Source organism: Manis javanica, chromosome 2, assembly GCF_040802235.1.
Source record: "Manis javanica isolate MJ-LG chromosome 2, MJ_LKY, whole genome shotgun sequence".
Taxonomy (NCBI): domain Eukaryota; kingdom Metazoa; phylum Chordata; class Mammalia; order Pholidota; family Manidae; genus Manis; species Manis javanica.
In genome coordinates, this window is record NC_133157.1 from 177,959,100 (window position 1) to 177,976,556 (window position 17,457).

At 31.3% G+C, this 17,457-nt stretch overlaps 1 protein-coding gene across 2 annotated transcripts in view; it reads right to left on the bottom strand.

Annotated features, from left to right (window-relative positions):
* Nucleotides 1-348: 348 nt before the first annotated feature.
* The window catches only part of TRIQK (triple QxxK/R motif containing), an 85,749-nt gene continuing 68,640 nt past the window's right edge, over nucleotides 349-17,457 (bottom strand). For both annotated transcript variants that reach the window (XM_073229813.1, XM_036995719.2), the window contains 2 exons: nucleotides 8,001-8,086; nucleotides 349-3,458 (listed from right to left, as the gene is read on the bottom strand). In XM_073229813.1, coding sequence (XP_073085914.1) covers nucleotides 3,345-3,458; nucleotides 8,001-8,086 — 200 coding nt within the window. In that variant the 3' untranslated portion in view covers nucleotides 349-3,344. The remainder of the gene's footprint in view (nucleotides 3,459-8,000; nucleotides 8,087-17,457) is intronic.

Sequence of the window (17,457 nt, forward strand, 5' to 3'; positions counted from 1 at the left end):
TTCCTGAAGTTTGTTTCTGAAGCTCTTCTAAAGCATAATTCACTCTACTGAATTATCATTGACTATATAATTGGAATTTGGAAAATGTAGTGCTTTAGTATTCACATAAAAATATTGTAGTGAAAATTTGGTGCCATTTACATTGGGAGTAAAGATATATACTAAATTAAATTAAAAACATTTGAGTATAGCTTTTAACATAAGATAAAAATGGCATATTTGATTCCTATAAAAAAGCAATTGTTTCTGTTCTACAGAGAATTTAATTCTAGTTGTCTCAATCTCAAAGAAAACACATGAAACATATATAGTGTCCCAATAAAACAAATGACCATGAAGGCTAAATGCTAACAGATCAATATTGTGATTTTTAAGTTTTATTTATTAAATACAAACAATTTTTGACCATCTATTATATGCAAAAACTGTGCCAGACTCTGAGAGGATTAAAAGAGATTAACTCAAATTTTCACATGCATTTATTAAATATGTGCAGATCATTACTCTATTGGAATTACAAAAAGAATAAGAACATATTCTCAGGATCTTGCAGTCATTGGGGTGGAAGTGTTTCCACCATCTTCGTGAAAAATTGAAAAGATAGAAAATCTTCACATATTTGCCACCTTAAAACAACAAACCCTTACTGCGATAGGCTTTTTATTTGTTTTAAAAGAAATTCTAGATGAGATTATATTTTTACAACATCTCTCAAATAAATTTATATATTCTTTATTTTGCATGCAAAATAAGAACCAGCCACTCCTCAAGCTTCATGTGCAGTATTCCATAGGCTATATATTAAGTCGGCTGCATTAGTTGGTTTATTCTGCAGAGTGTGTTAACAAATAGATTCTAACATTCTGAAAAGTCATTATAATTTTTCTGTTTTTGACTTCTGAATTACTCCAAGCAGTGAATTATTGGAGGGGAAAAACCCACACATAAGATTTGTGTCTGGTGCCAGTCTCAGATTTATGCTAAACACCATTCACTATTCTAAACTGTAGTCCCCTGAACCTGTAGGCCAGTTATCACCTGTCTTCAAAGATTCAAACCAGACTACAATCTGGGATTCCTCTATAGAGGATTGGCCTCTTCTCAGTTAATGTGGGTTCAAAAAATTTGCATTTCATAAAAACAGTGTTATGTAAACACATATTGTCTTACTTGGCCTGATATTTATTAAAACCAGAGTTTAGCCTTTGGGACTTCTGGTTCTCTGTTGCTAGTGAGTCGGTCATACAAATGGACTAGCCACAGACTCAGGGTGTCAATAAAACTAGGTAATAAGACTTGCCTATAATTACACTATGTTTAGACTATTATTTATTATTGCCAGGAACATTTTCCCCCAAAAGAATACTTCAATAATAGAACAGGATAGTAAAGTTTTTTAAAGGTAATGAATTTTCAAACATATCCAGGAGTATAATGACCTATTTTAAATACTGTAAATTCAGTTATATCTCAAATAGGTATCTACAATTATTACACATCTTTTCATTTAAATTACCACTGAAATTAGAAATAATCTTTATTTAATGTGACTGTTTTAACACCATATGGGAGGGGAAATAACTAAATGAAATTGTTCACGTAAATGTGATAGGAGTGGGGGAAAGCAGTATTTCTTGACATGTGGCATGTCACTCAGGAAAGTAAAAGGCCCATCATATCCAAAATGCCAGCTTGGATATTCCCTTGCCACCCACTTCACGAACAGACATACCACATGGCATTAAATGCTGCAACCTTTCCTAAAAATGCCACTTGGATTGGTCTGCTGTGGTGAGTGATAAGAACTCTTGGTCTGTCTCTTGAATTTATGATTTCAAGGGGAAGAATCCAGTAAATAACATTGGCTAAATTTTGCCCTCAGATGTTTGGCATAAATAATCTGTGAGGGTATTGGAACTTTTCGCTGTTTTCACAATGATGAAAGAAATTATGCTACTTGAAAAAATTCTATAGAACATAGTACTACATAGTCATATTCAGCTATTTGCAAAAGTCTCAAAGAATATCTAGGGTATTTATCAAAGCTTTCTTCTTTTGGCAAGTATGTAAACAATCTTAACATTTTATTTAGTTCTCACAAATACAATGTATAAACTGTAAAACACTTTGTGCACATTTCAAACTATTCATTTTTTTATATATCTTTATATAAGGTAGTAGCTAACAACTCTGATATGAACACATATTTTACCATTTTATAAGCCTTATGTATTCATGAGTTCTAAAAATATAAAAAATTTCCCCTACTAGTACAAATATTGAATACATTGGTCATTATACTTCAACAAATGCAAGCTACCTTGAAAAATTCTATAAACAGAAAAACAGCATAAGTGTGTGAAACTTCATATATTTTCTTCTATTATTTATTTTTCATGGAAACTAATTTTTTAACTCTCAGGAGACAAAATGTGATTTTGTACAACAACTTTGTATTGTTCAGATTTAAGACAACCCATGATAATTATTCTGAGTAGGTAGGACTTACTGTTGTGTGGAAAAGACTGCACAATGAAATGGCAGATTTTCACATTATCTCCCTAACAAGAGGAGAAAACTGATACTGCAAGCAGCCAGAAACATAATTAAAATAGAATTCCAAGTTTATATTAATTGAGTAATAAGTTAATTAAAATCAAGATCAACTGAACTTTCTATTTACACCAGTTCAGACAGCCCAAGAGGAAAGGAACTCTATTTTAGAGACATATGTGACTCTCTGAGCTTCTGTCATCCAGGTGCCATTTCTGATGGAGCACATGTGCACTGAACAGTTGGCAAAGAAGGAAAAACATTACTGTAGAGGTATGTGCAGATAGTTTCTCAGCAATATAAAATACGTCTGGAAAGAAAGCAGGCTTCTTTGTAAAATGAAAAATTTCCCATGACTTTTCATTCCTTCTTGGTCCTGAATGTGATTTGAGAATGTTTCTGTAAATGAGGATATATACTTATACTTAATGATGTACATGGAACAAAATTAGATTTAGTAATCTGTAGTGATGGACTTATACACATAAATTGGCTAAGACATCTGAAGAATTTAGGATCTGTTTTCCATTTTATCTAAATGCACCATGAATAGGTTGCCTGACAAAGTAGAAAGATTTATGAAAGTATCCAGTAGCACACGTTATACTATATTGCTATGTAATGTTCTTCTCTTGATATCCTATTCACCTATTTAAAAAGATATTTCTGCAAATTGAAAATACGAGTAAGAAGAACTTAAGATGTTCCAGTTTCAGTTTTTCAGAAAGTAATGGTCCCCAGAGATGCTTTTATAAAATTATTTTTCTTTCATGCATTTAAGAGCTGCTCAGCTAATCTTCATCTGGTTCCAGATCAGGGTCAATGTCTGCAGACAGTCTTAGATAAAAGAGAGCATAGAAAGCCAGTAGGAGGGCCAATATAGCTGCAAGAACAAGGCCAACTTCCTGAGGAAGAAAAAAAAGTAGATATTTCACTGGTAATTTGACATGGATTATATTAGGTTGAAATAATAGCCAAAAAATTTACTACATGTATTATGGCAAAAATGCTATTATCTCTCAAAAAGTCTATGAACTTCACGTATAGATCATCAAGGAATGTTCTCAGTATTAGCATATCATGTGGCAGAATAGAAAAAAGAGAACCTGTGCCAGTTCCATATCCTAAAGGGCCTAATAGTCTCTTCTAATTTGTACTTGTGTATCACACCCTTTCCTGGCATTGTTTCATGAAGAAGCAATTTATTTGCATTTACATTAATATATTTTACATTTCATAAGAATTTTTTAATAAAAATTTCATTAACAATTTCTCAGTAATTCAACATATGCAATCTAATAAACTTTAAACATGTTTAAATTAATTTGGTTTAAAATCAACATGAAATTTTTTACCTGAATTTTGGAGTTATATTTATTTGGACTTCCAAACTATGAAAATAAATATTAATAAAAATCATGGGGTTGAAAGACTCAGTATCATCTCTCTTTGTAAGATTTGATTTTTTAAATCTACTATATCACTACAATGTCAAATAAGAGTGAACTTTTCTTTGTTGTAGTTGAAACACTTTGGCATCTCAAAAAGGCACAGCAGTGTCAGACAGCTTTCATGTATATTCTTATATTCACAGCTGTGCTACCAGACCCAGCTGGTTACACAGCTACTAATTTTAAGAGGATGTAATAAACAAGTGACACACAACTGCAAACTCCATCTGCTCTGTGTAGTGGACAACAAAACTGTTCAACAGCAGTCGCCATTCACGTACACTTAGCCTAAGAATAAACTTTTTACTCTTGCTTGAAGGCCATGTCCTTATCTCATTGATAATCACCTCTAATTGCTGTTTTCAACTCCTTCTTGTCCTTTCAAACAACTCTGTATCATCTTCACTGTATATTTTCAGAATACCCAGAAACATAAAAAAGGGTTTAAGGGTAGGAATCAAAGAACATTCATAAACACAACTCCAGAGAATCTGTTAATTCAATTAAGTCTATTCAATATATGTTGTGTGTTTGGAGGTGGGGGATTGGGGCTAAAAAAAGTACTGAATGGGGAGGTATAGAAAATAACTTTTCTTCAAAATGCTCATATTCTGTTGAGGAGGTAAGCATTTTGGGGACTACATGTATGGAGGAGGAAAACATTGGCAAAATTTGAAAATATGGTTTTCAGTATTCTGGTGACACTAGCCATCACTTAGAGACCTATAGGCATTTATGACTCTCCCCATTGCCTGGTCATTTTTAGTTTTGAGTCAGAAATAACAAAAAAAGAACAAAAATAACATTTCCAGTGGCTCATCCCAAGAGATAGTTAAAAGGCTCTGATTGACACTTGAATATTTTTTTATGGAACAGATAAATTTATGAACCTTATTCTTTTATTATAATTGTCTTTCAAATAAACCTTTTAAATAAACAGTTAACAAATATACATTATCTTTTTTCTTCTAGATACTAGGAAGCATAGGTATTTGCATTCTAAAAAATTTTTAGTGATGTTGCAATTCTTGAAAAATAATTTTCTAATTGAATAGCAACCAAATAGCAAATATTAGTTGTGCAAATATTTCATTACTGAATCATAAAGTATGACACTTTGTTTACATTGGTAAGACCTAAGAAATAAAAATAACTTCTCAAAAGAAATTAATTCTAGATTTTGACATAGTCATATTCACATTTTACTCTGAATCATTACTTTTCCCTCAAAACATTTTCTGTTACTAAACATACATTTACAAAAAAAGAACCCTTTGAGGGTAAAGTCTCTTGCATAATTCTTTACATCTCCAGTCCATGATTTCTCAGTCAGTACTGATAATTTCATATGGTGATGAAATCTGGAAGCGATTTCTTACATAAGTTCCTCCAAGATGACCATGCCTTATTCATCTTCCTTTCCCCCAGTTCTACAACACTGCAATGCTTATTTTCTAAATAAATAATGGGTTGAGTAAGATTTATACAATCTATATACCATGTACAAGGTATACTAAATTTGTAATGCTTTGAAATACCCATTACACCCATAATAATATCTTAAGAGCAAATCTGAAAACATTTTTAATGGATAATGTGGTCACATAAGGCAGACTTTGTTGAAGCAGGGGATCTTTGGGCCAATGAAAAACATCCAAGGGAAGTCTTACTTAGACAAACCAGTAATGGCTAAATCAAAAAAATATTTTCTCAATTACCTCACAATTCATAAATGACTACTATGTACTGGGTTCAAAGTTAAGGATTTCCATTGTGCTATTTAACTCTCCAGACAACACTATCAGGTAAATGGCATAATCTCTATTTTATAAATGTGCCAACTTAGACTCAGCTAGATCATGGTAACAGCAAGAGGCAAGAGGGATGTGCTCCTTGGCCTCTCTATTTTGTGTTCAGTGTTGTCATCACTGATATTTTTCTATTCTATGAAGCTATTAATGTTTTCTGTAGATTTAAATTATTTTAAGAGTGTAACTGTGACTCATTCTAAGAAACAAGTAGTCAGGTGATAAAATATTATAATATTGTGGTGATCCTGAATCAACTAGATAAAGAGTCAAACATGTTTGATGTTCATTAGTCCTTAGTTGCTTCTCTGACATTATCAATATGGATAAAATCACTCACTGGGGAAATAAAATAGCATTAAATGGCAGTTGCTGAAAGAAACTCCGTTATGTAAAATCTTATGCTAAAATGACAATGCAATCAATGTTTGACAGGGCAAACTAATTAGTATGCCATATTTGAAACGTAAAACACCTCCATGGTTCTGATTCTAAAGTTTCATATAATTTTAATGGATTTTTCACATAAATTTTCAAGCAAAGTTTAAACAATGTTTAAAGTTAAGGTTTTTGTTCTCTACAAGTTTACAAATCAAAATGATGTGCTTAGCTTATTAAAAAGGAGCTTTGTTCTGATGTCGGCTAGAACTCTTCTGTACATATTTAAAGTTACAAATGAAATACAAGAAAATTATTTTTCCTTTTTAAAGATAAACATATTCTACATAGTTTTTAAAAAAGATATAAGATAATTGCACTATAAGGTAGACTTATGTCATACTGGGAACACAGTTATTATCTCAAATTAAAACAATAGCAATTATAAAAGGAAATTTTAAAAGAGGAGGTGTATAAGAAGTGGTATATATTAATAAATGAATCAATGCACTATTTCTCAAATTCTGATTTATAACTGCTCATTACTGTGCCACAGTTGGAATTTGCTACCTCAGTATTTTTCTAAAAAACCTTAAAAACCAAACCATTGTGAAAGATAAAAGTAAGTAACATATTGCTTGGATGGAAAAGACAAATAATGCTCTCACTTCAAGAGACATCATCAGGTAACTAATTATAAAATAAGGGACAAAACACTGCTTTGCGAAAGGTCATATCATGGAAATAATTTTAAAGATGAATGAAATTTCATATGAAATTAGAAAATTTTTGAAGAGAATCATTTCTCCTTTATACAAAATGGCAATTTACTTTTTTTTCATTAAAAACTGACACACAGCACTAACTGAGAAGATTGTGTTGTGAAAACATTCCTCATTGCACAGCAATGCTTGATCAAAATCAGCAATCAGGAGTAAAAAGAAGGCAGTGTTTTGTGATCATAATAGCAAATTCTGGAAGACAACCAAATATATCATCTGGCAGTTCAACAGCTGTTACAGCTTGGTAGTAATACCTTGGCATTTGCTATAAGCTATAACTTAGAAAAATTGATTTTTCATCTGCTAGATAAAAACCAAAATCTCCTTGTAACATTTTAATATTTAACTAAAATATATGTACCAGTCACTTTAACACATTTGACAATGGAGCAGTCAAATTAATTTTTCTATTTATAGTTTAATTCAACTCTGGCAAATAATTGACATGGGTAATAATGTAAATGTAATTTTGTTGAACTTCATTGTGCTAGCACATTGGATTCATATCTGATAATATCATTCTCAGTTGCATTTACCCCTCTTAAGCAGTTAAAACACTGATTTTCTAGGAGAACAAGTTTGGGAACATCATTAAAATTTTATCATAGCAAACACTTATGCCAATAATAATATACAGAGTAAAACTATATAGATTAATGACTTAAGTGTATATAACTAAAATGGAAACCTTAGAAGGAAATTTATTGAAAATGAGAGAAGTTTTTGATCCAGGCACATAAGTCACTAAAATATTTGAACAAAATATATACTAGCTAGAGAAAAAATTAATTGCAACTTTAAGTATAACTGGTTCTCCTAAGTGACATTGTGTTTTAAGACCTGGTAAAATCTCAGGATAGGAGGGATGTTTCCCATTAAGTAAATTCTTTATAAAAATCTTTCATTCTGGCATTCGACTTAGACTTCGAAATGTCATAAAACATTTAAAACTCAACATTTATGCAATCCTCTTTTGCAAAGTGAAATGGCATGCATATATCAAATTTATAGTTATCAAATACAGATACCTTTATGCCTATTGCTGTTTTCTTTGCTTCTGCTTTTAATTTGGTTGCTCGTAAAATAGGTTTGGTTTTTTTATAATCCTGTTTACCTAGAAAAAAATATTTCAGACAATGAGCTATGCTTGTACATAATTCAAGTTTAACATCCATCTGAAATGTCAAAGAATGTTTAAATAGACTAAAATTGGGACATAGAGTTGCAAGTGATTCCCAATTATGGAAACCATAACCTGGGCATCCAAGGGTCAACTTTGCCTCTTCTTAACTTTTTCAGGAAGATTTTTGACAGACATTTTTGATTTGCTATGCAGTGGATATCAAAGGAGATAAAACTTCTTTCAAGAATAAGATAAAGAGAATAAAATGAATAAAATGAAGCACTTGGAAATAAATGGGTAAACAAATGATTATACATGAGATCCCATTAATAGGTCAAGTTAACTTTGTCTTCATAATTGAAGAAAAACAGCTCATTATAAATTTATTTTATTAGCAATATAAAGTATTCAAATAATCTGAGAAATATGCTAATTCTACTGAAATAAGAAACTAATGAAATATCTGTAAAGAATTAACTTTCAGTCACTGAATTCATTAGAAAAATCTGTAACTCTTTTTGTATTTGCACTTACTGGAGAATAGAATAAATATGGCTAGATAAAAAATGTAGGATAGCTACATTTAGGTATTAGTTTCAATCTTCTTTACCACATTTCACAGCCAAAAATGAACAAAACCGAGTTAGTGTCACCAAATTTTCCTTTCTTGTGTACCATCTGGTGGCCCCACTAATGAGTAACAAAATAGCTATTACACAGCCTGTGAAGAAAATAGATTCAGTAACAACAAAACCATTGGCTAGAATAATATACTGTTTTGTTAACCAAACTTTTAACTAAGAACTGGGTCAAATGAGTCTCAAATATTACTGTATTATATATCATTCTGAGTGGAAGTTAACACCTCTCTAGTTATTCTATATTCTCCTTATTTTGCTTTGTTGTTTCTATTTACTCCCTTTCCTATCAGTGATCAATCCCTTTCCAGAACTTACCCCTATATTTCCTTTATCTAAATAATATAACTTCTCACTTTAATTTCCATATCTTCCTCACACTTAAATAAGTCTGAAAGCAGTTGATCTAAAGTATATCATGAAAATTTAATGTGCAATATATTTCTTAATGTGTGTTATAATGATTCAAAAGTACCTTTAAAATTCCACATAGATTTTTAGAATTAGAAATGGCAGGGAAAAGTGAGTCAAATGGATGGGAGTAATGAAGAAGTGCTCTATTTGTGTTCATTAGACACATAGAAGTGTTTAGCTGAAGAGCTCCGTATTATTTATAAGAAAGAGTGTATGCTGTTCCTTATAGCAGTCATTCTGGATCTATGAGCATGCAGAAGCTTAATAAATATTATTTGATGATGGGTTAAATGATCCAGAAATGAGCCAATTGTAAAAATGTATGTCAAATGATCTAAATTTAAATTATAGAATGAACAAAATATAGGCAAATATTACTCTGACCCATGTTAAATTAGCAACATTTAATTTTGCTGAAAAAAGCTTGACAAGTGTTCATTTTGATTTCACAACTCAACGAACTATTCATGTCATTATTCCCACTGAGATATAAACAGTTCAAAACAATGAAAATGGTGACACATCAAATGCCTCCACTCAGGGTTACAAAGCACGTGTCTAATGAGAATCTAAAAGAAACTTGAAGATTATAAATTTGAGGCCAAAAATACATTTCTTGTTTAATCTTATATATGTTCTATACTAGGTAATCTCTGGATGCAATGGAGAATAAATAGATATATGAAAAATGATTATCTTAACCCATATGCTATTCATACATACATGCAATATTCTGGATAATGTCTGTCAGATTCAAAAATCCCTCAAAGAGTCAATGGTAAAGTAAGAGTTTATCATTCACTTCACTTTCCAAATAACCACTGGTTAAATAATGTGTTGTATTTCAATTCAACTCCTTATCTCTTAAAGAATACTTCTTCTGGATTTATATTAAAGTGAATATAAACATTTAAAACTGTATTTATAATAAATGGATGGCTTTTAAAATTATTGCACAACTGGTGCTTCTCCAAATAGCACATCTGTCATTAATTTACCATTCTCCTTGCTTACTATGATACCCAAAAGTACACATTGAAAAGGTTGTTTCCATCTACCAAGTGAAAACATTTACAGGGGCATCTGTTAAGTTCTTTGTAACTAAAACCCTATTTTTCCATTATACCCAGAATTTTCAATATTTAAATTTTTGATGGCTTCAAGAAGATACCTATAATTGTAAAAAAATATACAGAAGCCCCTGTCTTTTGAGGAGATATAGAAAAATACATTTATATTATCTGTATTTTATGTGCATATGGTTTCTTGAACACAACTGGGTCTGATTTGGGTTATGTCAATAATGTGGTAACCAAAGTAGCTGTGTGGTAATTGCTCATTACATTTTATATGAGAGAAAACCTGGATGATCAAACCTATGAAACCATTCTGGGTCCTCAATTATCTAGTTTCTTATTTTCGATAACACTTCATCTAATTTCTGTATTTTCATTTCCAATGATGTAGGTTAGGTAACAAAAGCTCTCCCTCCATCTCCACACTTGCTGACTGACTGATTTATGGTTCCTCCCTCCAATATAATCCTATAATACTATTTTATTATGTTTTATTTTTAAATTGTCATACAATGAACTTGACATTTTTACCTTAGGTGTATGGTTCTATGAATTTTAATGCTCATATATAGGTTCATGTAACTACCACCAAAATCAGGATACAGAATAGTTCTTTCATTTCAAAAAATTCCCTTGTGCTATCTTGTTATGCCCACCCTTCCTCTAATCCATAATTTCTGCTAAACACTGTCCATTTCTGAAGCTTTGTCCTTTCAATAAGCATATAGCATAAGGCATTTTATTCAATATAAGGCCTTTAAGTTTCACCTAAGATGTATATATTAGAAGTTCATTTTTATCTATTGCTGATTGGTATTACATTATCTGGAGGTATCAGAGTTTGTTTATCCATTCAATCATTGAAGTGCTTTTGGGTTATGTCCAGTGTTTGACAAGTATGACCAAAACTACTACAAACTCAGGTATACAGTTTACACAAACACAAGTTTTCATTTATCTAGGGTAGAATTCCTGAGTCATATAGCTAAGTGTATATTTAACTTTGTTAAGAAATTGCCAAATCATTTTCCAGAGTGATTATATCACTTTGCATTCTCACCAGAATGAGCTTGCGAGTTCTGGTAGTTTTGCATCATTACTAGCATTGGTATCTATTTGGGTTTTATCCAGGTTATCTAATTCTTTAGCATGCAGTCATTCCTAGTGTTCCTTTATAATCCATCTTACATCTATAAGGTCGATAGTAATGCAGCCTGTTTCATTACTGATATTAGTAATTTGAGTGTTCCTCTTTTGCGTTAGTCTAAATAAAGGTTTTTCATTTTGTTGATCTTTCCAAATAACAAAATTTGGTTTTGTTGATTTTTTTCTACTGTTTTTCTTTTCTCTATTGTGTTTATTTCCACTGTAACCTTTATTACTTCCTTCTTTCAGCTTGCTTTGGGATTAATTTGCCCTTTTCTTTTTAATTTGTTTAGGTGGAAAATTAGGTTGTTGATTGGAAATCTTTCTTCTTTTTTAAGAGTAAACAGGTATAAATTTTCATGTAAGTACTGGTTGAGCATCATCTTATAAATCAGCAAAGAGAAGAAAAATGTTATTCACAAAAATACATGCAAACTTGTATTATAATTACCTATGCAGTTACCTTTACTGGCGTTATTTTTTCTGTTGGTGGATTTGAGTTACTGTCTTGCATTGTGTACTTTCATTTCAGTCACCATGACTTCCTTTAGTGTTTCCTGTAGGGAAGATGTGCTATTGACAAATTATCTGGCTTTGTTTATTCAGGAAGATCTTAATTTCTCTTTTCTGAAGGATAGTTGTTGTATTGGATATAGAATTCTTGGTTGACAGTCTTTTGCTTTCAGCACATCATAGATAATGAGTTACTTTTCTCTTGCTGCTTTCAAGATTCACTTTTTATGTTTGACTTTTAACAGTTTGACTATGATGGGCTCAGGTGTGGATCTCTGTGTTTATTCTTCTTGGAATTTGTTGGGTTTCTTGGATATACATGCTAAAGTTTTTCATTAAATTAGGGAAGCTTTTGGATACCATTTTTTTTTCAAATATTCTTCCTTACCCTTTCTCTGACTCCTCTTGTTCTGAAACTATTATTATACATAGATTTGTATGCTGGATGGCGTTCTATAGGTCTCTTTGTCTCTGTTTAGCTTTTGTGATTCTTCATTCTTTTTACGTCATGTTCCTTAGACTGAAATATCTCAATCAAACTCTCTTTATGTTCCCTGATTCTTCTGCCAGTTCAAATCTGCTGTGGAGTTCCATTAATGAAATTTTTACATAAATTAGTTTTTTTTTCAACTCCAGAATTTGTATTTAGTTTCTTTATACACCTAATTTACATTTCTATAACATTATTCTCTATTTTGGTGAGACAGCATTCTCATATTTAAACTCTTTAGACATGGATTTCTTTAGTTTGGGGGCATATTTAAAATAGTTGACTTAAAGTCTTTGTCCAGTAAATCCAAGGTCTGACCTCTATTAGAGACAGTTTATACTCCTCTTCTGTGAGGGGACCATACTTAGCTGATTCTTTGTTTCATATTTTCTGTAAAAAACTGGACATATTAAGCAATATGGCACCTCTCAAAATCAGATTCCTCTTGATTTGTGGTTGCTATTGTTTGTTATTTTCTTGGTGCTTATTTGTTTGTTTAGTGACTTTTATGGTCTAATTCTATAAAGACTGTATTATTTATCATATGCAGCCCATTAGCTTAATGTTTATCTAATAAACTTGACAGATATTTTCTTAACTGCTTTGAACCATTAAGTATTCTAGCTTTGCTGAAGGGTTCATATATTCCTTGGTAAACATTTCCCGTGCTCTGACATGAGTCTGTAGCTCTGCTTTAGCCTTCACGTCCTGCTAGGTTCCTCAGGGTCATTGAGAGGGGAGAGATCATAGACTTTTCAGGTCTTAATTGGACACAGCATAGCCCTGCACAGGCTTGTGGCTTTCTAGAATCCTAGGAAGCTATGTCAGAGATTTTTTAAGACCCTATAGACATCTCATTGCCCACTTTTTAAAAGTTTTTAGGACAGCCTCATATGAGCCCAACTAGTAATTCTGCCTCAGGTTATGTGACATCAAATATTCGCCATTGATTGAATTTGTCAATTATCATAAGGAGAGGGCTCCTCACACAGAGTCAGCTCCAAGTCAGGTGAAATAAAGATATGTTCTGAGAACAAGGCTTTACACTGAGATGCCAGACAAATAGTGACAATTCTCTGAGGATGTGTTTTGGGGTACCCATTCTGTCTTCTCTGGTGGCTGCAGGTTGTTGTTTTTCACAACTTTAAGTTTCAAGGATGACAGGAAGATGGGATTAAGGCAAGTTAAAAACACAACAAAACCTGATGTTTTTACTGAGATTCCACTTGTTTTTCTCCAATAAACACTCTTTGGACTATTGTAAGACTCATTAATTTCCAGATTCCTGAAAAAGTTGATTTTGCCATTTTTGCCATTATTCTTGTTGCTTTTATAGAGGAGCAGACTTTTGAGGTCCTTTCTTTCCATTCAAGAAGTGCTTCTCCTCCATTCTTTTACTTTCAATATCATTATATTTGAGGTGAATACAGCCTATATTTAGGTCATTTTTATGAAATTTCAACCTGAAAATCCTCTGTGCTTTAATATGTTTAGACCATTCACATTTAATGAAGCTATCTGTGTACTTTTCTGTCATTTTATTATTTTTTTTGTACCTTTTAATTTGTTCCTGTTTTCACTTTTGCTGCTTTTGAATTATTTGAACATTTTTTACTATTCCACATAATTGTATATTGTAATTTTGATATAGATATCTTAATATAATGTCTTAATTGGTACCCTACAGATTACAAAATGTACACTTAACTTTTCAAAGTCTAATTCAAATTAATCTTTTTTCAGTTTCGTATTTTAAACATAGTCTACATTATTTAAAAAAATTAACATTCACAATCTAATACATTTCATATCCAATATAATGGAAACAAGTAGTACATTGCTTTGTAGTACTAGTTTCATTAGTCATTATTTGCTGTGCTTATATTTGAACTCCTTGGATATGTGTTATTGGTTAGGAAAGTTACATCTTTATAGTGAACTTTAAATAAATCATGCCCTTGAATGCCTGCAAACAAAGAATTATACAAGTGAATTTATTATTGTAGCTCAGATGTGTTTTCCTTAAAAATTTCAGGCAAGACATTGGTGTCCTTTTTTGAAGCAAGTTATTATAACTTGATAGTTTTGCAATAAAAAGTGAAGGAAGCACATAGTTAGAAGGATTATTATGCTTTGGTTATTGAAATGTTATATTTGTGATTAGAAATTGCAAGTTGTCCTTACATAGTATCTGATTTAGTTCCAGAATAAGATGTCCTAGTACTCTAATCTCTATTTTTGTGATCAGTTTAATTGAAGAGTACCCTGAAATTGCTAGCTCTGTAATATTAAAAAGTTAATTATGTTTAACTTTACAAATGTTTAACTATTTCTTTGTATTAATAGGATTTTCATGATACTGTGAAATGAAAACAAAATTCAGATATAAATGTAATGTTCAGGTTAATAACTGATGACAAATTTCATTCTTAATACCCAATCTCAATTACCTCCATTAAAACAGCCATAACATTCTATTTGATTTTCTCTAACTTAACTACATACTATAATTTAAACTTATGAGATATATTTATACTAATAAAATGCCACCTTTGCTTATTTGATATAAAGTTGCAAAATTAACATTCTAGTAGAAAATTCCATAATATAGGAAACCTAGTAAGAATGACCTAGTAAGAATACAGATTCTTTAACCCATTGTTTATAGCTCTTAATAATAAAAATATATTTAAGTGACTGCATTATTAAGATTGCCAATCCAAATAGAAAATTTCTCTGAAAATCATATTAAGAGTTAAAATTCCTTCATATTAATGTGAGATTCTTAATAGAGAGTATTTATATTAATGCGAATTACTCATTAGAGAACTTCTCATTTTGCATGTAAAATTCAAGATCATTCTTGGAAAGAAAATGAAAAAGCCTTCCCCAAATATGCTAATGGGATAGCTAAGTAATACACTTGGAACAATAAGGCATTTACTTTTACGTGAATATTTGGATTTACAAGAACTTATATAAGGATGGAAAAAACCACTTAGGATGTGTGTGACTTGTTTGCCAATAAATTTTAGCAATTTTTTAAAAAAATGAACTTAGATTTAATGCTGAAAATTGGGCATTTCAAAATTAAGAAATATTAAAACTTCATTTTTAAACAGAAAATTTATGTCATAAAATTGCTGTTTGAACTAATATCAGCAACTGATTACCAAACTGCTATAATTATATGCACATAGTTATTAAGTAGAATGTGATATCTCTGAGGTAGGATTATTTTGGTTAGCAAGTAACAAAAAATTATTCTCCATCAGAAAATAAATAGGAAAAATATATATGCAATAGTTTACTATCTTCTCCTACATCCAAGCTCTTAATTGCATGAACCATTATTTTTTATGATTAACAGGTAGAATTGCTACAATCTGAGAACAATATTGCAAATAGTATAACATCAGAACATACCACTGATTATCATAACTAAAAACGTTCACTCAGGGTCATAAAAATTTTTATATGTTATTTTCTTAAACAATTCTTTCATTCATTCATTAAAAGCTATTTATTGAACATTTAATATGTAACAGTGTTCATGGTACAGATTATAAAAATAGTGTGAGAAGAATAGACCAAGTGCCTGTTAAACCGAATATTGTAAAAAGACAGATAATAAAAATAAAATTGTTCAATTTGCCAGGTGATAAAAGACACTAAAAAGAAAAAAAGAGTTGGGAAGGGGCAAAAAATGAATGGGAGAGATGTATTGTTTCAGATAGAGTAGTCAGGGAAGGCCTCATTGATAATGTCACTTGACATTCTCACTTGATGTCACTTGACCAGATACTGGAATGAAGTTACGGAGGAACTGATGTGGATATTTGGTGGAAGCAATTCTATATACAGGGAACATCAAAGTGTAAAGACTCAGAAAACACTAATTCCTGGAGGGAAAAATGTCACTGAAGTATTTCAAGTTAGGTAGGTAATGAAGTTTCAGAGTAACATCAAGCATCACGGCAGTATGAGTCATTTCTTTGTTTCTATCCCTTTCAATTTACAACTGATCTGGACATCATAACTGAAAGACAACTACTGTATGATATTACTTACATATGGAATCTAAAAAAATTAAACCTGTAAAAACAGAGAGTAAAATGGTGGTTACAGGGGGTAGGAGATGGGTAACAGTGATGGTAGTTAAGGGTACAAACTTGTAACAAGTAGTAAATAATCTACAGAGATCTAATACAAGGTTTAATGAATATAGACAATGGTATTTTAGTATAGTTATGTAATGTGATAAATATGGCTATATCAGCAATCATATAACAATACATAAATATACCAAAGTAACACATTGTAAACCTTAAACTTATACAATGTTACATGTCTAATTTATTCAATAAAATAAAAGAATAAAAAAATTAAAAAGTTCAATTCCTGAGGGAAGGCTCAGTGGTCCACAATGGACCCTATGTCCACTTGTCAATTTCTGAATGTATGCATTCAAATGATAACCTTGAAAACAGGTAGGATCTTCAGTTTGGTTACCAGATATGTGATATGAAAACTATTTTGAAAGTAAAGGTGAGGCAGATTTACTCCCCTCTCTTATTAATATGATAAAGGGAATACATATTCTTAGAGAAGTTTCTGAGACTGACTGCATGATCAAAAACTAAATAAGCAGTCACATTATTTCCACAGACTTACTTTTTTTCTCACTCCAGCTTGTTCTTGAAGACCAACTCAGTACTATTAAATTCAAACTTATGGTAGAATTCTCTTACTGTACTTAAGGTAGTAGAATATAAAAGTGCCTTAAACAAGGTCAAAACTAGCTATTCATCTAGCTAATGCATTTTTCTAAATTATGATCCTAGATACCAGAAAAGACTATCTGCCTTTACTGGAAGGGGGACAGCAGCGTACTTAGACCCCGCACAAGAACTAGATCTCCATCTCAGTACTACAATCTCATTCCAAGAGACTTTAAATGCCTCAGCTCCCCACAAGAGATTACAATGACAATGATATGATATAAACCTTGGAGAAGACATGGAAACTGCCTGAGTTCCTCACTCAGATATATGCACAAGAGGGAAAAGATTGAACATTCTATTA